Here is a 19,427-nt window from a genome sequence, read left to right as displayed (position 1 = left end):
AGAGACGGTTCGTAAAACTCACATATTTTTCCATATTTGGCCATCGTGAAGCAGCTTGTCGGACCGCAATACAGAAATTGGTGAAAAAATACGAGCTGTTGGGACAAGGTAGTGATGTGAAGAATAAAACCAAGAATAAAACCCGTGCACGTCGCTCAAGTACAGCCGAAAATATTCCTCGTCGTTCTTTGGAATTCTACAAATGTCATTACACCGTATTTGTATAAAGATTTGAGTCTTAAAGCTTATATTCGTAAAGCCAAGTTAACACAAGAACTCAAGCCGGCCGATTATCAACAACTTCGTGTCTTTGCTGATTGGGTCGTTGAAATGCATAAAAATGATCCGAAACTCGATCGAAAAATCATCTTGAATGATGCGGCCTATTTCCAACGAAATTTTTTGAATAATTTTTTTTTTTTTTTTATAATAAGCACAACAAAAAATGTTTTGACTATTTTTTTTTTTTTTTTTTTGAAAATAATCGAAATATCCGTTTGATATTGGTTTTTTTTTAACTATATTTTCATAAAATAAACGTTAATGTAAAGCCCTATTGAAAATTATAAATTTGTCGTCAACCTCCTGCCAAAATTCGTATACGACTGATTGGAAGCAATCCGACTTATACCTTATCGGGAGAGTTAATGTCTCAATGAAAGGAAAATGCTTTAATTCCTTAAATACAACCCAGCCGACAATATGAATTATTCATTCTTCATGCTTCTGGAGCATGCAAATCGTTGTTGGAAGGGAACTATCTTGAATAAAGCAAATCGGTTTCGCTAAATTTCCTCTTGCTATTGTTTATTTAAGAAAGTCACATTTATTCTGAAACGCTTTTTGTATATACTTGGAATGCTTACCAAAAAACTTGCCGAGGTGTGGCAGTTATTCGAGTGTTCGAAAGGAATATTCTCCGGAAAATATAAAATTATATACCGGCATCAGTTAAGCAAAATAAGAAAATATATGTAGTTATAAAAAAAATATTAGAGGTCCGGGTGTGCTTTTAGCCTTTGTTTTGGCCTGTTTTTACTTCAGGCATTTCACAATGATTCTAATCGATCTGAAATATGTTCATATATGGTAAGTAGCGCCTAAAACCTTTGTTAAGTAGTAATAGGCAAAGTTCATCTTCCTAGTTTTGATGTGCACCTTCCGAATTACAGGAATTTACAGTATTATCCACTGGTTGTTTTCATGACAGCTTTTTAACAAAAATGGATGTGTCTCGCCCTCAAAAGGCATATCAATCATGCATAAGCCTCTCCCGAACTGCTTCGAAAAAGATGTCATTTACTTTAAGAATCTTCAATAGCATCAAATATTGAAGGTATTACTGAGTTCGGCGCCTCTCTATAACAAAGGATAAACACATGTGTTTCGCACCAAACAAAATTGTGCCCGCGAATGTGAACACCTTTCCAAACATGACTAGTTCTCGTCCTATACAAAATCTTTCGAATTTTACATAAATCATATTTTAGAATTAATTTAGCCTTAAGGTAGCTAAGAATATTAAATTAGTATGATATGAATTCCTAGCTCGTAATTTAAAACTTATCATCGACCAGGTCACCAATGCCATCGACACTGATGTTTAGCGACAGCGGTTTGTCCAAGGACAATAAAGACGGCGGCGACTTGGTGGGATCGCTCTCGCCGGATAAACTAAACGAAGGCAAATCTAGACTCATTGCATTCGCGTGCTGAGGTATATGCAATTGACTGGAAGTATGCATTAGATGTGATAAAGACGGATGTTGCAGCAGATTGTGATGCTGATGCAGTTGATGCAGCTGATTGTGATGGTGCACATCCTGATGGCTCTGATGCAGTAATTGCGCTTGATCATCGTTTTGTTGATGTTGCAATTGCTGTTGCTGATGTAGTTGATCCAATGAATGATGCATGACCACACCACAACTATCCACCGTTTGCCCACTATCGAATGAAATACCATGTCCAAGGTGATCTAATGTCGGCTTATCCTCCAATGCGAGCGCATGATCCAAACTAAGGATACATTCGGCCTTAAAGTTGTCAATGGTGAACTGATCGACATTAAGGAATTTCATTTCGTCATAAGTAGAATTTGTGGTTGCATCCAAATCCAGAGACGCATTAAGGCTACTGCTGAGCATGCTCACATGATTAGTACGGCTGGAATTGTGATTGTGATGGCTGGTTTGCGGATCTCCCATATCGGTGTTGTTATTATGGTTGTTGTTGCCATTTGCAGCAATCAGTGGAGGTGGTGTATTGGATTGCGTAAGCGTGTGCGACATTGTGGCCATTGTACTCGTTGGTGGATAAGTAGACCACTCCATGGAGACTCCACCTCCACGCTCCAATTGATCAATATTGAGATTAAGAAATATATTTGGTGATAGTCGAGACGGCGACATGCAGCTACTATTATATGGCACTTTGGATTCATTATCCAGCGAATTGGCAGACTGCGGCGGTGTATCTGGTAGCAGCGTCGTGCCTGCATGCGAGGAAATTGATGAATTATGATTAACTGTAGAAGTAGAAATAATTGCATATATGAAATGAATTACCAACCTAAAGGATTATCCAACTGTGCGATCACATTTTCATTCGCATACGCAGTCTGAGCACCTAAACCATCTTCGGTGTCTTGTGGATTTCCAGTCGCTGCGCTTATGTCTACTTTCTCCTGTTTGCGCCATTTTGCTCGCCTATTCTGAAACCAAACTTGTACTCGCGCCTCCGTCAAATCGATGCGCACAGCTAGCTCTTCCCGAAAGAAAACATCCGGATAATGTGTTCGCTGGAAAGCACGCTCCAGTTCTTGCAACTGCAAGGAGTTGAATGTAGTTCTGTGAAGAGAGATGTGATTTGTATGAGAAATGGGGAAATAAAGAAAGTTCATGTCAAGTGATCCAAATATTTTGGACTTTGTTGTCAATATTCAAAAATTAGTTGATTCGCGGGTTTGAGTTCAAGGCGAATTCATTAAAGCTGGTGGCTCTAAACCAATAACAACGTTTTGTATATTACAATGTCATGACAAATGAAAGTCGTAAAGAATAAGAACAGGACGAGCTACGTTGAACAGGAAAACAGACAGTTGTAGCTAGAAGCATGTGACAGTGGTGCGCATGAAACGGCGTTGCGGCATTCCATTTTGTGCTGATATCCTAATGTACAAAGTGAATGATAAAACACAAATCAGCTGGTCTATTGATATCACGTTTAATAGACTCACTTTGCTTGCATATAATAAGAAGTAAAGTAAAGAAGTAAAAATCAATGTTGAAATTTTGTAATATTTTGAAAATTTGTTTGTATCTGTAATTTTGATAAATTTGCGCGTCTCTAGGGCTGTATTTTTAAATATAACTCGAAAAGTTATGGGAATCACGTTTATTAACACTATTTCTACCAAGGGTGTCAAAAAGACATTTTTCAAATTTTATCTTAATGTTATTCTCTGATTGTAATCACATTCTCTCAATTCAAGTTTTGACTTTATATATACATATGTAAGAACCTTTCAATTTATTTGGTAGTACAATTTTCATTCAGCTGATATTAGATTTGAATATATGCCCCTGGTATACCTACGGCGAGCCTTTTTGACACCTGGACGATTTTACAACATCTTTAAATTTTGAATAACTTAATATTCAAAGTATTGGCAGCAATCATTTTATTTCTAATTTATAGCGAAATTTACGTCATAATTCTAGGAAAATAGGGCCATTTCCGTTATGAGTATAGAAAATTATTGAATTTTCATTATAATTTTTATATTCGATTGCTGTTTACAAAACATTTTATTGCAGATCATTACTATGTTTTCACATTGACTTCAATTCAGATATTCAAGGTCCGGCACTCGAAGTGTAACCCATTAAAGGCCATAAATTTAGTTTGGAAACTTTTTTTCAATTCAAAGTAAAATATGTGTGAAAATAATACAAAATTAAGAATCAAATAACTTTTGCTCGATATGGCCACTTTGTGCCTTGCCTATGGCCTTGAGATGGTCCAGAAACGATTGGCAAGCTGTTCGAATGTAACTTGTAGGTATTTTGGCCCACTCGCGGTCAATGGCTTTTTTCAGCGCCTCGAGACTGGTGAATCTTTTAGTTCACATCTTTTTCTACAAAATGACCCGAAGAGAATAATCCATCGGACTCCCGTCTGGTGAATTTGAGAGCCATTATGTGGACGTTATGAAGTTCGCAACGTCATTTTTTAACCGTTCTTGGTTTACTCGAGCTTTGTGAGATGGTTCTGATCCCTGCTGAAACGTCCATGGTTTATCACCGAAATGTTTGTCTGCCCATAATATTTCGCATTAACCTTGACGCCAGACTCGATGAAAACGATTCGAGAGCGCCCATCTGCGGTTACAGCGGCCCAAACCATTACTGTTGGTAAGTGCTGCCTCCTGGTGACCAATCGATTACTGAAATTATCGTATGAAGGATCGGTCAAATAAATCCTATCATTTTGGGATAATTTGAAAAATTTTCTCGTCAGAAACACACACATTGACCGTTTTCGGCCAAGCGAATCAACTCCTTCGCTCTCTCAAGTCTGACTTGTTGCTGCTTTGGTGTGAGATCATGTGCATTTTCGATCTTGTAAGGCTTGACTTTGAAATCATTCTCAGTATGCGGAGGTTGCTACGGTCAGATATTTTTAGTTTTTTCGCCATTTGATTGTTGATCGGCACTTCGTCGGGGATTTCGCTCAAGTCGTATCTTCACTTTTTGAACCATTTCACGTGACGTTGCAGTCTTTTGATGACCACCTTCATGACGTTTCATGATGCCACGACTATCACTGTAACGAGTAATGGTACAATAAGCGAAAACTTTATTTACTTTGAGGTGCTCGAGCTCACGAATAATCGCTGGTTGTGATTTTCCAGCCAAATATAAAGTAATCACAGTATTAATTTTGAAATTCATTACTTATTTTCTTTTTTCGCGTTTACTCTCGGCAAAATGCTTCCGCGCGCTTGTAAACAATACTCTGGACTGTCATTTAGCTAACTAACAGAAAGCTGATGCCCGTGCCACAGGTGCGCGAGCTGTCTGAAGTTGGTTACACTTCGAGTGCCGGACCCTGTATATTCGTGTAAAATTTCTAGGTGTTTCAATAGGAGTATTTATAACTTTGTTCAGTTTATTTATTTTAATTTATATTCAATCCGAAGGATGTCCGGAATTAAAAAAATTAGGGAGCTATTAAAAGAAGGTTGTTCGCAAATTGATGAAGACCCACAATCTGAAAGAGATGATTTGTCTGAATATCCCGAAAATGAGTTTTCGAACGCTGAAGAAGAAGATGAAAATATTTTTAATGCAAGTAGGAAGGATTAAATTTAGTACATATACGAAAATTGGAAGTTTATTTGCAGTGATCTTCATTCAAATGCAAAGATGTCAGAAATACACCTTTTGGTCGAAATAGGTATACACAAAATCGTGGCAGCAATAGTGTTAATAGAAAAATAAGAAAAAATCTGAAAAAATTTAAAAAAAATATGTATATAATTTTTTAGAGAATTTTTTTTATTAAACAAATATGTACTTATAACAAAAACATTTAATTAAAATATAATTTTTTAACAAAAAAATATAATTTTTTGGCAAAAAAAATTAAATAATTTTTACAGAAATTTAAAAAAATATGTATTGAATTATATAACAGAAATTTGTTTAAATTAGATAATTTTTTTATAAAAAAATTAAATTATATCCAATTTTTTTTAACCAACAAATATATATTTTTAACAAAAACATTTAATTAAAATATATTGTAACTTTTTAACAAAAAAATTTTTTAACAAAAAAATATATTTTTGACAAAAAAATTAAATTATCTTTATAGAAATTTAAAAAATATGTACTTTTTAAGAGAAATTTTGTAGCGAAAAGAATTAAATCATGTTTTTAAAAAATTAATGTATATCCGAAATAATATGAAATATTTTTTTTGTAAAAATTTGTTTTATTTCCAAACATTTTTCTTTTAAGCAATATACCTGCTTCTTCTATAAATTTTCAACATTGAATAAATTTCAAAACAATATATTTTTTTTATTTTCCTCAGTTTATTCCTTATTACACGCAAGCCCACAAATAAACCGCAGTTTCCGAAAAATACTCGGATTACTTGACATGGATTCGCCGCATAGAAAAGCTGTGTGGAACAAATATGCGATCGAAAATATTACACTCGAAAGGCCAAAAATACTATAGGTCACGTCAACGCAGTGGCGTCTGATCGCTTTGCTAAGGCTGGATATGCAAGAATGGGTGCATGCATGTGCACACACAAGCATATATGTAAGTTCCCGTACAATACGTTTGGTTTTGTTTATCATTAGCTGTTTAGATACACATTTACGTATGCATAAAGTTAGTTACACCTAATCGCGTGGTATTACTGTCAGTTGGTTCAATGTACTTGTTGTGCTTCGCCACGCTACTTAGTCAGTCGGTCACTCGAAAACGTCTACCTTCTTCTATTCTCCATACAAATGTTCCTTACATTTTGTCTTCACTTTTTACCTACATATCGCTGCCATTTCTCTTTGCAACCAATATTTTCCACTAATCCTCGATAGGTAATCACTGACAAAGTAGAATTATAAAACGTGGGAAAATGTATGTACAGGTACTTGCCTATATACTTAATAATGCCGTTATTTCTTGCGTGTTTTGTGCTGTTACAGAGCCAAAGAAAATAGTCAAAATACGAGTACGCTTGAAACGTGTTCAACATGATGCAATCATGCCTTTTATGTAAGCCCTCTAAGGTTTGGTATCGATTGCGTTACAGTATTTTTTTTTTTTTGATAGGTTTCTTAATATTTATTTGGTTCCTATACAAAATGTTCTCAGTTAAACAACCAATACAGATAATGCGGACGAAGTAAAAATTGAGCATGGGAAATAAATCAGAGTAAGCGCATCGATTTTGAATACTCATAGCTGCTTTAATCGAGAAAATACTCTTAAAAAATTTACATTTTTATAGTCGAGAAAATAACTGGGCACGTTGTCATAGAAAAGTTAAGAAAAGGATTTAACGAAAATAAAATGTATTTTATAATAAATAATATTTGAACTTTGCCAGAGTAGACTTCAAATGCATTTTATCAAAGAAACAGAGTTTTAACTTTGAAATGAGCTTCATTTAAAAAGCGCGCGTTACATATATGTCTAAATTTTTTTTACAGGAATGTCGGTACAACTGTCCTCTATAGTGTCGCAGAGTTTGAGCGTGATCTGTCAATTAGCTTGTTTTTGGCATTTAATTATATCAGTCAACCGCAGGTGTGCTCTGCGATTTTTACTATGGATAAAAATATCGAACAAAGAATTTGTCTTAACTTGTTGTCTTTGTGTTTTGAACGGGATTTCGGGTGCCGAATCGTTGAAAATGTTGCAGAAAGCTTATGACAAGTGTGCTTTTTCAAAAACATGGAGCTGCGAGTGGCATAAGGCTTTTTCAGAGGGCCGAGAAATCGTGGAAGATTTGCCTCGATCTGATCGCCCATCAAAGTCTTCAACGGATGAAAACGTCGACAAAGTCAGAAATGGTGCTGGAAAACCATCATTTAAATTTGAGGGAGCTAGCTCGTGACCTTAGCGTGTCTCCCGAATCAAATTTGCAACATTTTACACCATCAATTGGGCATGAGACGTGTGGCTGCTCGACTCGTTCCAAGAGAGTTGAATTTCTTTCAAAAACTTCATCGGAAGAAGGTGGCTGAAGACATGCTTGAGCAATTGAATTCGGACCCAACGTTTATCTAGCGCATCATAAGAGGTGTTGAGACGTGGGCATATGAGTTTGACATGCAAACCAGTCATCAGACAACGGGCGGCTGAATGGCGCTATCCACATGAGCAGAAACCCAAAAAAAAAAAACACGTCAAAGTCGGTCAAAAGTGAAAGTCATGCTACTCGTTTTCTTTGATTATCATGGTGTTGTGCACTCGGAATTCGTTCCAAAATGGTTCTGCGGTAAATAAAGAATATTATTTGGAAGTTATGCGACGTTTGAGGGAGAATGTATATTACCTAGGAAACGGCCCAATTTGTGGAAATAAAACTCATGGATCTTGCACCATGATAACGCACCCTCTCACAAGGTTCATATTGTGAACACTTTTTTGACCAAAAACTCGACAGATATCATCGAACATCTACCGTATTCACCAGATTTAGTCCCCTGTGACCTTTTCCAAAACTTAAATTGCCACTTCGCGGACGCCGCTTTGAGTCGATAGAGGCCATTAAGGAGAATTTGCTGAAGGAGCTGAAGAAGATCTCTTCAAAGGTGTTTAAAAGGTGCTTCGGATGGAGCATATTTTGAAGGCCACAAAATAAATTTTTATAATTAAACAATTATTTTGCGTTTTATTGAACAATTCCCAACACTTCTTTAATGTAAATAAAAATCAACTAATCATATTTCTTTTTCATATGGATAGCTCTGCTCCTCCTCTTTTCAGCTAGAAACTAATTTTAACACACATATGTATAATTAAAAACTGATTTTAAGTTAGAATTTGGTTTTGGACTATTACTACGGACTCTGGTTTTCAACTAAGGCAGAACGGGTCACATTGTGCAGAGTATAAATGAGAACTAAGAGATGTACTTTGAGCCTTTGTCTTCGCACTAGTGTATTTATGTATTTGCTTAAAACAATTTATAAAATAGTAAATTACAATAGAAGTAAAGAAAGTCACCAATAGTTATAAGGCTTTCAGTCGCCCGTTTAGTGCAAAAGATGGTAACTTATTTCGTTTCGTAAATGTAGCACGATAACCAATGCTAACTCAGGTTAGTGTCGTTCGAAACTTTCCCGTAAATGCAACCAAACAAAAATGAGTGAGATGTTCGAGAGGCGTTTCGAGGCAGTATTTTTATGGAAACAAAAAAATGGCGTCACAGTAATGGACTGGCCTTCCAGTCCCCAGACGCCAATCCCATTGAAAATGTGTGGGGAATTATGAAAACCAATCTTGCCGGAAAGGCAGTCCACGATTTAAAGCAACTCGTGCGTCGAGGTCGAAAAATCTGGTCCTCTTTGTCGACGAGCTACGCAGAAAAGCTGGTTGAAAGCATGCCGAGAAGATGCCAGGCTATACTCGACAACGATGGAGACTACACGGCTTACTGAGTAATTCCGACTCATAGTTTTGTACATATTTTCATGTAAAAAATTGTTAAATATATATCTTTTATACTTCATGAATAATCGTGGTTTCTTTTTTCTGACAACACAGACTGTATATTATTCTTTTGCATATATGAACAGAGCAAAAAATGCAAAATGAGGTTGAGGTTTTACTATATGGGCCTATTATGCCTTTCATCCAGAGCTGAAATTATTCTCCCCATGCAATGACCCTTCAATTGTTGCATAGTGTAATTGTTAATTGTTAAAGAAAAAAAATAATAATACTTCAATTTTCGTTGAATGAAATTTAAGATTTCCTTAAGAAATTGTATATTGTCAAAATAGGTATTGTCATATTTAGGTGTGAATGATAGTCTAGTTCGGTTAATGCTGTCAGCACCTTCATATTTCATTATTTGCGGAGGTTGAGAAATCAGGTGGTCTACTGCGTTTGAACTGTCACATAAACGGTAGTAGGACTGAAAAATAATAATTGAAATGGCATTATTGTTTTTCAAAATATTCTCCTTGACAGTCAATACATTTCAACATTGGCTTGAACTAATTTTCAAAGCACTTTTGCCATCCAGATGTGAACTCCTCCCTAACGAGCTGTTTAATGGCTTCAACAGATTTTTCAGTTGACCTCCTATTTTATTTTTGATGTTCGGTAACAAAAATAAATCCTTAGGTGCCGCCAGGCTATACGGCGGATGATCCATTAATTCGATCTTTTGATTGCTCAAAAATTCTCTTGTGTGAGTCGCGGTTCTTGGCCGAATATGTACCAGGGTCGGTCCGGTAACGTAAAACCGACTGTCGTGGGAACGAGAGTAGAAGAAACAGTTAGAAGATAAGTCTATCTTTTTGTTGGCTATATACCGATTGTTAAACAAAATTGTAGGAGGTTTGATGACATTTTTAGATGCAGTATCAGTTACTTCGTTTGCTAAGATTCCAGAATGACCGCAGACCCTCATTCGATTTTTCTTTAAGCTGAAATACCATAAATGAGTTTGTTGAATCGAATAATTTTGATCGAATTGGATGGTGAATTGATGGCTGTGATGCTTGATTTGCTGTGAGATCATATAATATAATATCTGTCCCTTTGGTTTTCTTCGCATATATGTACCTATATATATATATATATGTACCTATATATATATTATATATATATATAATTGGCGCGTACACCCTGTTTGGGTGTTTGGCCGAGCTCCTCCTCCTATTTGTGGTATGCGACTTGCTGTTGTTCCACAAATGAAGGGATCTACAGTTTCAAGCCGACCCCGAATGGCAGATATTTTTATTAGGAGCCTTTTCATGGCAGAAATACACTCGGAGGTTTGCCATTGCCTGCCGAGGAGCGACCGCTATTAGAAACAACTTTTTGTTCATTTTGGTGTTTCACCGAGATTCGAACCTACGTTCTATCTGTGAATTCCGAACGGTAGTCACGCACCAACCCATTCGGCTACGGCGGCCGCATACTCGGTGAAAATTGTGCATCCTATGTGAGAAGAAGCCGCTGTGGTATTGCATGCCCATCCTTGTTTGTTATGGGCAGAGCGGTGTCTGAGGTCCACCAGATTCAACAGTCAATATGAAGTTCCATCCAGATGCCTGTAAAATTCAAATAAATCTAAGAATGTTGCTCACTATACCATGTTTGGTGTGTTTTGCTTAGACAAGCTGAGTAAGGCATCTCCGAATGATCGTATGAAAAAGTTTCAATAATTCTCTTCGCTCGGCGAACACAGGGGATCTTGATATATTTGTTATTGTTGAATATATTTGTTAGCGCCGTGTTTGTGGTGTCGAGCTGTTTTGCCATAATACGAGATGTTGGAACGGTAACTTTGTTGCGGAAATTCGATAAACCGGCTTCTGCTAATACGAGGATGGCTATTTATATTTCTGGCCTAACAAATGAACATTGGTGTTTGAAAACGATATTTTTTTTTTTTGAAACTATGTTTTTCAAAATATTCTTCATATGATCGATACACTTCACGAGTTTGAATCAAATTTCGAAGCACTTCGTTCACTCACATTTCTAGGGTTTTTAATTGTGTGAGATCCAAAGCAAAGAGCGCACAGAGTCGATATTTTTTGGCACAACAACTGATTTTGGACGACCATCCCGGCATTCGCCGGCAAGCGAAAAGCGACCACCAGAAAATTTATTTACTATAGTATATCACGACACTTGTTACTAGGAGAGTGAGTTGGAAAAATATTGATTTTCCATGACAGAATCTGCAGATGTCCTCACAGCATCGAAAGCTAGGAAATTGTGCATCATTTCCAGTGCAAATGACTACTTGGAAATGGAAAATAACAGAGTTGGTAGCGTTATAAAATAAGCGCATTCGATTCACAATGGATAGCGAGTGGCGAATAGATGAGGCAACTGGTATAAATAAACGTATATTGGTATCACTGGAAAAGGGCTGCCAGAAATGACATTTGTTTGGAAGTTCTTAAAGGGTATTAGTAAGACCGCATAGTAAAGGGAACCTTTTGTTGCTTGAACTTTGCTAGCAATTGTTTAGATTTAGTCTACACTCCATAACGATATTGAGAAGAACAAGAACACAAAGTGTGTTGGCAGAGCAACGAGCCTCATATCAGAGATAGAGAGTTGGCAGCATTGAAAGCTATATAGAGCTTGCTCGATAACTTTGTTGTTGCTTTCACATGCAAATTTTTCGTCAAGCGAGCTGAGCCCAAACTCAGCGAGACGCCTAATATTAGAGTAAATATTGAAATATGTTTTTCTGGGAACAACCTTTTTGACTTATTTCTGTTAGATTGGTAATACTCTTTCGCACCAGCTGATTTATAGCAATTTAAGTATATAAGACCATACAAAATTATGGTACCTTGTTATTTAAAACAACCCAAATATGTGGTTACGTTGATGACACCGACATTTTCTCGAGGAATACGAATGATTTAAATGAAACGTCCTTAAAACTAACAGAATTGGGAACGTTAAACGAGAGTAAAACCAAATTCAAAATTTTTATGTGGGAACCTATACTTTTGAAGCAGTAGGGCATTTTAAATATCTGGGAGCTATATTCACATGTATGCAGCGGTGAGTCCAGTCCTGCAGTAAGGGATCGCATCAGCGTAGCCAATAAAGCGTATTACGTCCTTAGTAGTTTAGTTTGTTCAAGTCTCGGCTCTTGACTAAAACTACAAAGTTAACTATGCATAAAACCCTTATCCGACCAATTTTAACGTATGGATGTCCTAACATGGAGAGAAAAATTTTAAGAAAGATTTTTGGCCAATAAGAATATACGACGGTACCAATAAGAATGTATCCGGTATAACTTGGTACTAAACGATTTTACTCAGAGCGAGACAGCTCTGAGATTTGTTAAAACACTGCGCATAAGATGGCTATGTTACGCTGCCCATATGCCAGCTGACTGTGTGGTTAAGAAAGCCATGACAGCGAAGCTAATGGGCGTAAAGGCCAAAGGTGGACCTAGAAACCGATGGATGGAGCAGTAAAAAACGATTTGGGAATTCGTAACTACAAAGCGAAAGCTCAAGGTTGACCGCTTTGGAGGAACATTGTGAAGGAAGCTGATGATGATACATACTACTTATAGATACGGAAATTAGCTTCGTTTCATCCATTGACAGAAAGTATACTTTAAAGATCAAATTTGCCACGCTTTTATTGGATTTACAAAAGCAAATTATACTATATGTAAAACTGCCTAGTAACGAAGCAACCAGCTAAATGTGAAGATCCTCAATATTAAAAAAACAAAATAAATGTTTGCCAATTACACTGTACATAAAATATAACATTCTGTAATTACACAATATGAGATCTGTTAACTTAATTTTGAGTCGTCGATTACGAATCTGAATTTTGTTTTTCAGGATTAGGTATATTTCGATACGTGCCTTGGCGGATTTTTGTGCACTTTTACGATAACACTGGTCAATAGTGGTTACTCAACAGGAGTAAATGCTAATAATTATGAAAGAGCATGCCTCCCAGGCCAACTTTGCCGAAGACAGTACTAATATCTGGGGTTGCGAGAACAAATAAATGCTGCAGATTTATTGTTCATTGTTCAGACCAAGGAGGCAGTAGACAAGTTGACAGCGAATTGCAAACCACATTTCTATTGGATTCCAGATCTTTGAAGGGAACGAGATAGTGCACGATATAGCGAAAAACGGGCTCTCTCTCTATCCTCAGGTTTTGGACTTTGTGCTATACAACGTACTAGACGAAAAATTAATCGGTCTCATGCTGGTATACCTAGATTCATCTGAGGATACGCAATTTCCCTAATATTGTAAAGAAGTTATAAAATGGTTCGCATTCTACTAGAATGGAATTGTATACAATAGATATTTTTAAATACAAATATACTTAGCGCTCCATTTTATAAATATTGAGAGAACCATAATGAGAAAAATGTACTGTCTTATTGGGCTTGGGCACCTATCGCATCCGTTACAACAACGAAATTGAAAATCTTACTGATGGTGAAAATGTAATACAATACATTTTATTAAAGCGCAGTGGATTAGATGGATTGGCCACATTATAAGAATGCCCAACAAAAGAATCCAAAAAATGGTTTTTACTTTGCGTTCAATAGGAGGAAGAAAGAGAGGCCGACCAAGAAAGAGATGGCTTGATGACGTCGAAGCAGACTTAAAAGCGATGAACGTTCGTAATTGGAGAAATGAGGCAAGAGAGAGCCTGAATTGGAGGAGGATTGTTGATGAAGCTATGGTCCACCACAGACTATGAAGCTAGGAAAGAGAGAGAGAGAGAGAAATTTTACAAATATTTATTGATAAAAATATTTACACAGAGGCTTAGACAGCAGTCATTGGTAGCGGTAACTGATTAAGAACGATTAATATCAACTGATGATTATAGTTTTTATATGAATTTAATATGACTATCACATATTTCTAAGTTCATGAGACGGGTATACGAGGGGTGCCTTTTATATGTCGGGATTAGAGAACAAAAACAACTTTTAATCAACGAAAATCACTTTATTGTTTTTCAAAATATTCTCCATGAAGATCTATACACTTTTGCATGCGTTTGATCCTATTGTCGAAGCACTTTTGCCACTCTGAATGAGGTACCTCCAAAACATGCATTCTGAATGCCGCAACCGCTTCTTCAGGTGTCGAAAAACGTTGACCTCTCAGTTTGTTTTTTACGTACGGGAATAAAAAGAAGTCATTCGGTGCCGAGTCAGGACTATACGGCGGATGACCTATTAATTCGCTGTTTTGGGTGCTCAAAAATGCAGTTGTTTGAGACGATGTGTGGGAGCTCGCATTGTCCTGGTGAAGAGCGATCCGTCTTTGGCGATTGGTTTTCCTAATTTCTTGGAAGACAACTGACAAACAAATGGTTGTGTACTACTCAGAATTTACTATTCTGCGTTGTTCTAGTGGTACGGTTGCGACATGTCCAGTTTTTCCGAAAAAACAGGCGACCATTTGCTTGGAAGTGCTTCGTGCGCGAACAACTTTTGTTGGATTTGGTTCATCTTGAAACACCCATACAGTCGACTGCTGTTTACTTTCGGGCTCATACGGGTAAATCCATGATTCATCACCTGTCACGATGTCATAGACGTGTTTCGAAGCCCCGCGATCGTATTTTTTGAGCATTTCCTTCGACCAATCGGCACGAGCCTTTTTTTGAGCGATTGACAAATTGTGTGGGATCCAACGCGAACAAATTTTTTTGACAGTCAAATGTTTATGCAATATCGAATGTATGCTGGTCCCACTAATGCCTAAGATTGTCTCAATCTCACGATAGGTCACATGACGATCTTGCAATATCAGTTCGCGCACAGCATCAATGGTTTTCGGAACAACAACTGATTTTGGACGACCTTCACGAAATTCGTCTTGGAGTGAACTACGACCACGATTGAATTCACCCTACCATCGATAAACACTGGCCCTTGATGGAGCTTCATCGCCAAAAAATGAGTTAAGTTCATCCATGCAATGTTACTGAGTTAATCCACGTCGAAAGTTGTAAAAAATAATCGCACGAAAATGTTCACGATTTAATTCCATTTTTGGACCGAGATGAATCTTTTAAGTTACTGTAAACAACACAAATAGCGCTGGTATTTCAAAACGTTCTGAGTACGTAAAAGCCCAAAAATGTTAAACTTTGCGATACAGCTGTCAGTTGCCAGATTGCAATACCAGGGTTGCCAAATCCCGACATATAAAAGGCACCCCTCGTATATTGGGTACGTTTCGTAAAATGTGTGGCACACATTGTATGTATAAATTCATTTTATTTATTTTTTGTTTGAAAATAGATCAAATATTTTTAGTAACTATACAACAGAGTTACGGTTGTCGCAGTCAAATGAGTTTGTACATGACTCCCATTCGGTATGGCCCCAGATGGAAACCAGCTGGGGGCATGAAACACCAGAATGATAGCAAAAGATGTTTTCTAAAGCAATAGCAAACTTCCAAGTGCATTTTTGTTATGGAAAAGCTTCTCATGAAAACCCATCTACCGGGCGGAGGCGCCATAAAATTGTGGGACCATCCATTTGCGGACCAACATCAATACGCACACCAGAAACAGAACAAACAGAACAACCAAACACTCAGCAAAGTATGTACGCGGCTAGGTATCAGTAAGGAATAATTTCTAGATGGTTCCTGTTTTCATGCCATCTTTGACATTTGCCAAGTAGGTAGATTGCAAAACGATAGAACAACGCATTAAGTTATTGAAATTTATTATGACATATGTCCATCTTTAAGAACAACATATCACAAATTCGTAACTTTTTAGTGGAATTAAACGTCCAAGTGAGTCTAGAATTCAAAAGTTGGTGAATAAATTTCCAGAAACTGCTTCTGTCGAGGGTAGAAAAATGACTGGCAGACCAAAAATTGGACGTTCTGTTGATATTAATGGGAATTAGGCTTTTATTAATCGACCGTTCGGCGGATCTTACCTGTAGACATGCTAATGGTGGGCATTTAAATGATATCATTTTTACATATAATTTTTAAGAGCCGCGTTTGGAGAACCTACAAATAGTGAAATCTGAATGAATCTAAATTTTTACTTATGTCATTCGAAAGACCTTTATGTATATACAGTAGGTTCTGTTTTTATGCGGTAGATACGTTCCGCAAGAAACAGCATAAAAAAAACAGCATAAAGAAAGCTACTAGTTCTATAGTAAAACTATAGATACGTTTCAAATGCTAAAACCGCATAAATCTGAAATAATGTAATAAAATCGCATAAAAAAGGGCACTAGTCCCATATTATTACTACAGATACGTTCCATAGACCGCATGAATCTGAAATAATTAAATAAAATCGCATAAACAAAATATTGTATCTTTGAAAATTATATCTTTATATATCTTCCATACTTGTAGGGTTAGCATTTCTGATGTAATCTGTGATGAGTTTTTGCTTAGCTGGTTTAGAATCTTGTTTATATGTACAATTCCCGATAGGTCGACATTCATTTTGTAATTTAAAAAAAAACCGTACTATTTCAAAACCGCATAAAAAAAGCCGCATAAAAACAGAACCTACTGTATATGTATTCATATATAGCTGTGTTTCATAAGCTTTTGTGTGCTAAATAATGGGTGACTAGATAGCAATTCGTCGCACGTGTAGAATTTTGAGCGTAAGTACAATATTTTGGGCCTTAAGCCACCAACCATTTGTGCAAAGTGAAGGAAACGTAACCGCCATAACGGCCATCATCGAAGACGACTCACAACTAAATATTCAGCGCCGATCAGTTGAATTGGACATCGCCAGAGAGTCAGCGCGGCTTAATCCGTAGTTTGCGCTAGCAAGCCAACCACATTTTAAGAGCTCGAGGACAGGTTTCAAGACGCTATTGCCGAAATAATGCCGCATATATTAGACTTAGTTATCAGAAATTGATGTGAACACTCGAAGAATTGCAAAATCTGGCAAGAGCCAGATTCAGTTGAATATGTCATATCGTTGTTGTCACCCTGTATAAAAAATACAGCTTTTCTTTTGCCTAATTCGGCTGGAAAAAGTGTGACGGCAATTTTTAGTTGCTTTCTCAATTGCATACCTGTAACGTCTCTGTTTCCGCTTCATTGTGCTTCTCTCCATACGGAACTTTAACGATTTATTGACTACTTCTTGAGCTGCGTTTCATATCCGTTAATATTTAATCTCTTTTTTTATGAAATCTGGAGTTAATTTTTTTGGTGAAAGGAAGTGAACTATTTTAACTGTTGTTCCCAATTTTGCGGGTTTTTTGTTCTTTTACGTGGGTTATTGGAATATAATTCATTTTACACAAAAAAAACGTAGTTTAAAATATCAATACTTATTTTCAATTTGTTATTAGTGTAACTACATATCTACATATAAATTGCACCATCGCTCGTGCATAAATATTTATTTAAAATCATGTGTATTTTTTAAAGTAATTCCGTTTGTAAAAAATTTACAATCATCTTTTAATTGAAATTAAATCTATGGAAAATATATTTTCACACGACACACACATTTAAATATTCTTGGAGAAACCGTTACACTAAAAATACTCTTGTTCTTTACGATTTTAGTCCTGAGTATGTCCAACCGTCGATGTCACCAACTAGACTAAATTAGGGGATTGTGTTGGCATGTTCTGAACTTTAGAAGTTCGCTGCGGAAGCCTTAGAAATTTTATGTTCTACGAGTATTCTATTCTCCGATTTGTTCTATTCATGCTATTTTTATTTGGAATTTTCTTTTTGGTTCAGCAGTTTTGCATTTAAACTACACTACTCGTACATACTTGCATTTGTTTTTATTTTATTTTTTTTCGTTTCTTGTTTTTGTATTGGTTTCTTCATTTCTTTTATTTGATGATTATTTTCAGGCCCCTATTGCATTTTCTATTGCTATCATCAATACATTTCACTAGTTTGGTTGTCGGTTTTGTTGCTGTTGGTGATGTTATTATCCTCTTTTGTTTTTGAGCAAATCCCCCCACCCCTACATATATTCATACATATACATATCTGCGTAAATATGTGTTTGGAAAAATATTTTCAAAAGCCTTATAGAAAGTAACATTTGTAGTCATGTAGTTAGTGTTTACGTAGATGGGGATCAATGTATGTGTATGTGTGTATAGAGGTTCATTACGTTAGCAAAAAGTGTATATTTTTAAATAACTGTTTTGTTATTTTCAGCCCGCTTCACCCTTACGACTTGATGATCTCACAGGCTGCGCCCTTGAAAAAGTTGGACAAATTCTTACCTCTGATGTATGAAAAAATGTATCTGCATGTACCCGTATAAGCATATATGTATGTATGCACATATACAAATTTTTAGATTTTCTGTTGATATGTAGACGTACATACATGCTTACATACACACCTCAGTGGAGACTGAATCATCTCCATTTTGTACGTAAATCAACTTTTTCGCATTAAAAGCCAAGGCTGTGAAATAGCTTTAAGGATTTAAGTAGTTGATACAATATTTTTTTATTGTATCAAAACATATTACAATAAATTGATGATATGATATTAAATAAACAGCAATTCCAGTTCGATATTTTTTAAAAAACCTTTACCCTAAGGTGCCGATTTAAGTGCTATTAATTACTCAGGTCTATGAAATTCATTCTTTATTCTTTTGTTCGATAAGAGACTTTATTTCCATATACAATAATTTCTTACGCTGAACACGATTTCGATGTCCATTTGATTAACACTTTCACGTCTGGTGACACCAACGTGATGCCTTTGGCAAACCGCTCCTCATTTACCGGTGACACCAACGTGTTGTCATTTTCGCCCCGTTTATTATTAGCGGTGACTCAACGTGGTGTAAAATTTTAGTAACGTTGTAAAAATATTCCCTGATGATGGATGACGAAGTAGATAACAGTTAGAAGATACTTATGCTGATGTCCTCTCTGATGCTCCCGACGATTGTTATTTACAAGAGACTCGTGATGTAAAATCTGCAGTTTTAGATATTATTACTGGAGTGTGAAGAAGACAACGGATCAAGACTTTACCGTGTGATTCGATTTCAATTTCTCCAACTAATAAAAGCAAAGGAAGAAAATGTGATATTCACATCAAATGGGAAAAGCCACAAATCTGATGTGTAAAAGTTGCAAAGTTACATCATATTTGGGGAACTGTTTTGCTAACT

At 36.3% G+C, this 19,427-nt stretch overlaps 1 protein-coding gene across 1 annotated transcript; it reads right to left on the bottom strand.

Moving 5' to 3' along the window:
- Positions 1–480: 480 nt before the first annotated feature.
- On the bottom strand, positions 481–18,014 carry LOC128858313 (paired box protein Pax-3). The gene is made up of 3 exons (XM_054094479.1): positions 17,332–18,014; positions 2,572–2,849; positions 481–2,494 (listed from the first exon to the last, which is right to left on the bottom strand). Exons 1-3 carry the CDS (start codon positions 17,370–17,372, stop codon positions 1,557–1,559), a joined length of 1,257 nt encoding a protein of 418 aa, XP_053950454.1. The 5' UTR covers positions 17,373–18,014; the 3' UTR covers positions 481–1,556.
- Positions 18,015–19,427: the final 1,413 nt, after the last annotated feature.

Source organism: Anastrepha ludens, chromosome 3 (genome assembly GCF_028408465.1).
Source record: "Anastrepha ludens isolate Willacy chromosome 3, idAnaLude1.1, whole genome shotgun sequence".
Taxonomy (NCBI): domain Eukaryota; kingdom Metazoa; phylum Arthropoda; class Insecta; order Diptera; family Tephritidae; genus Anastrepha; species Anastrepha ludens.
Note: the sequence above shows the minus strand (reverse complement) of the source record. Positions and strands in the feature narration are given on the sequence as shown.

Coding starts and splice junctions, on each gene's coding strand:
- LOC128858313 (XM_054094479.1), bottom strand. CDS start 17,372: ATGGAGAGAAGCACAATGAAGCGGAAACAGAGACGTTACAG. Junction 2,850..17,331: donor CGGAAACAGAGACGTTACAG/GTATGCAATTGA, acceptor CTCTCTTCACAG/AACTACATTCAACTCCTTGC. Junction 2,495..2,571: donor ACAGTTGGATAATCCTTTAG/GTTGGTAATTCA, acceptor CCTCGCATGCAG/GCACGACGCTGCTACCAGAT.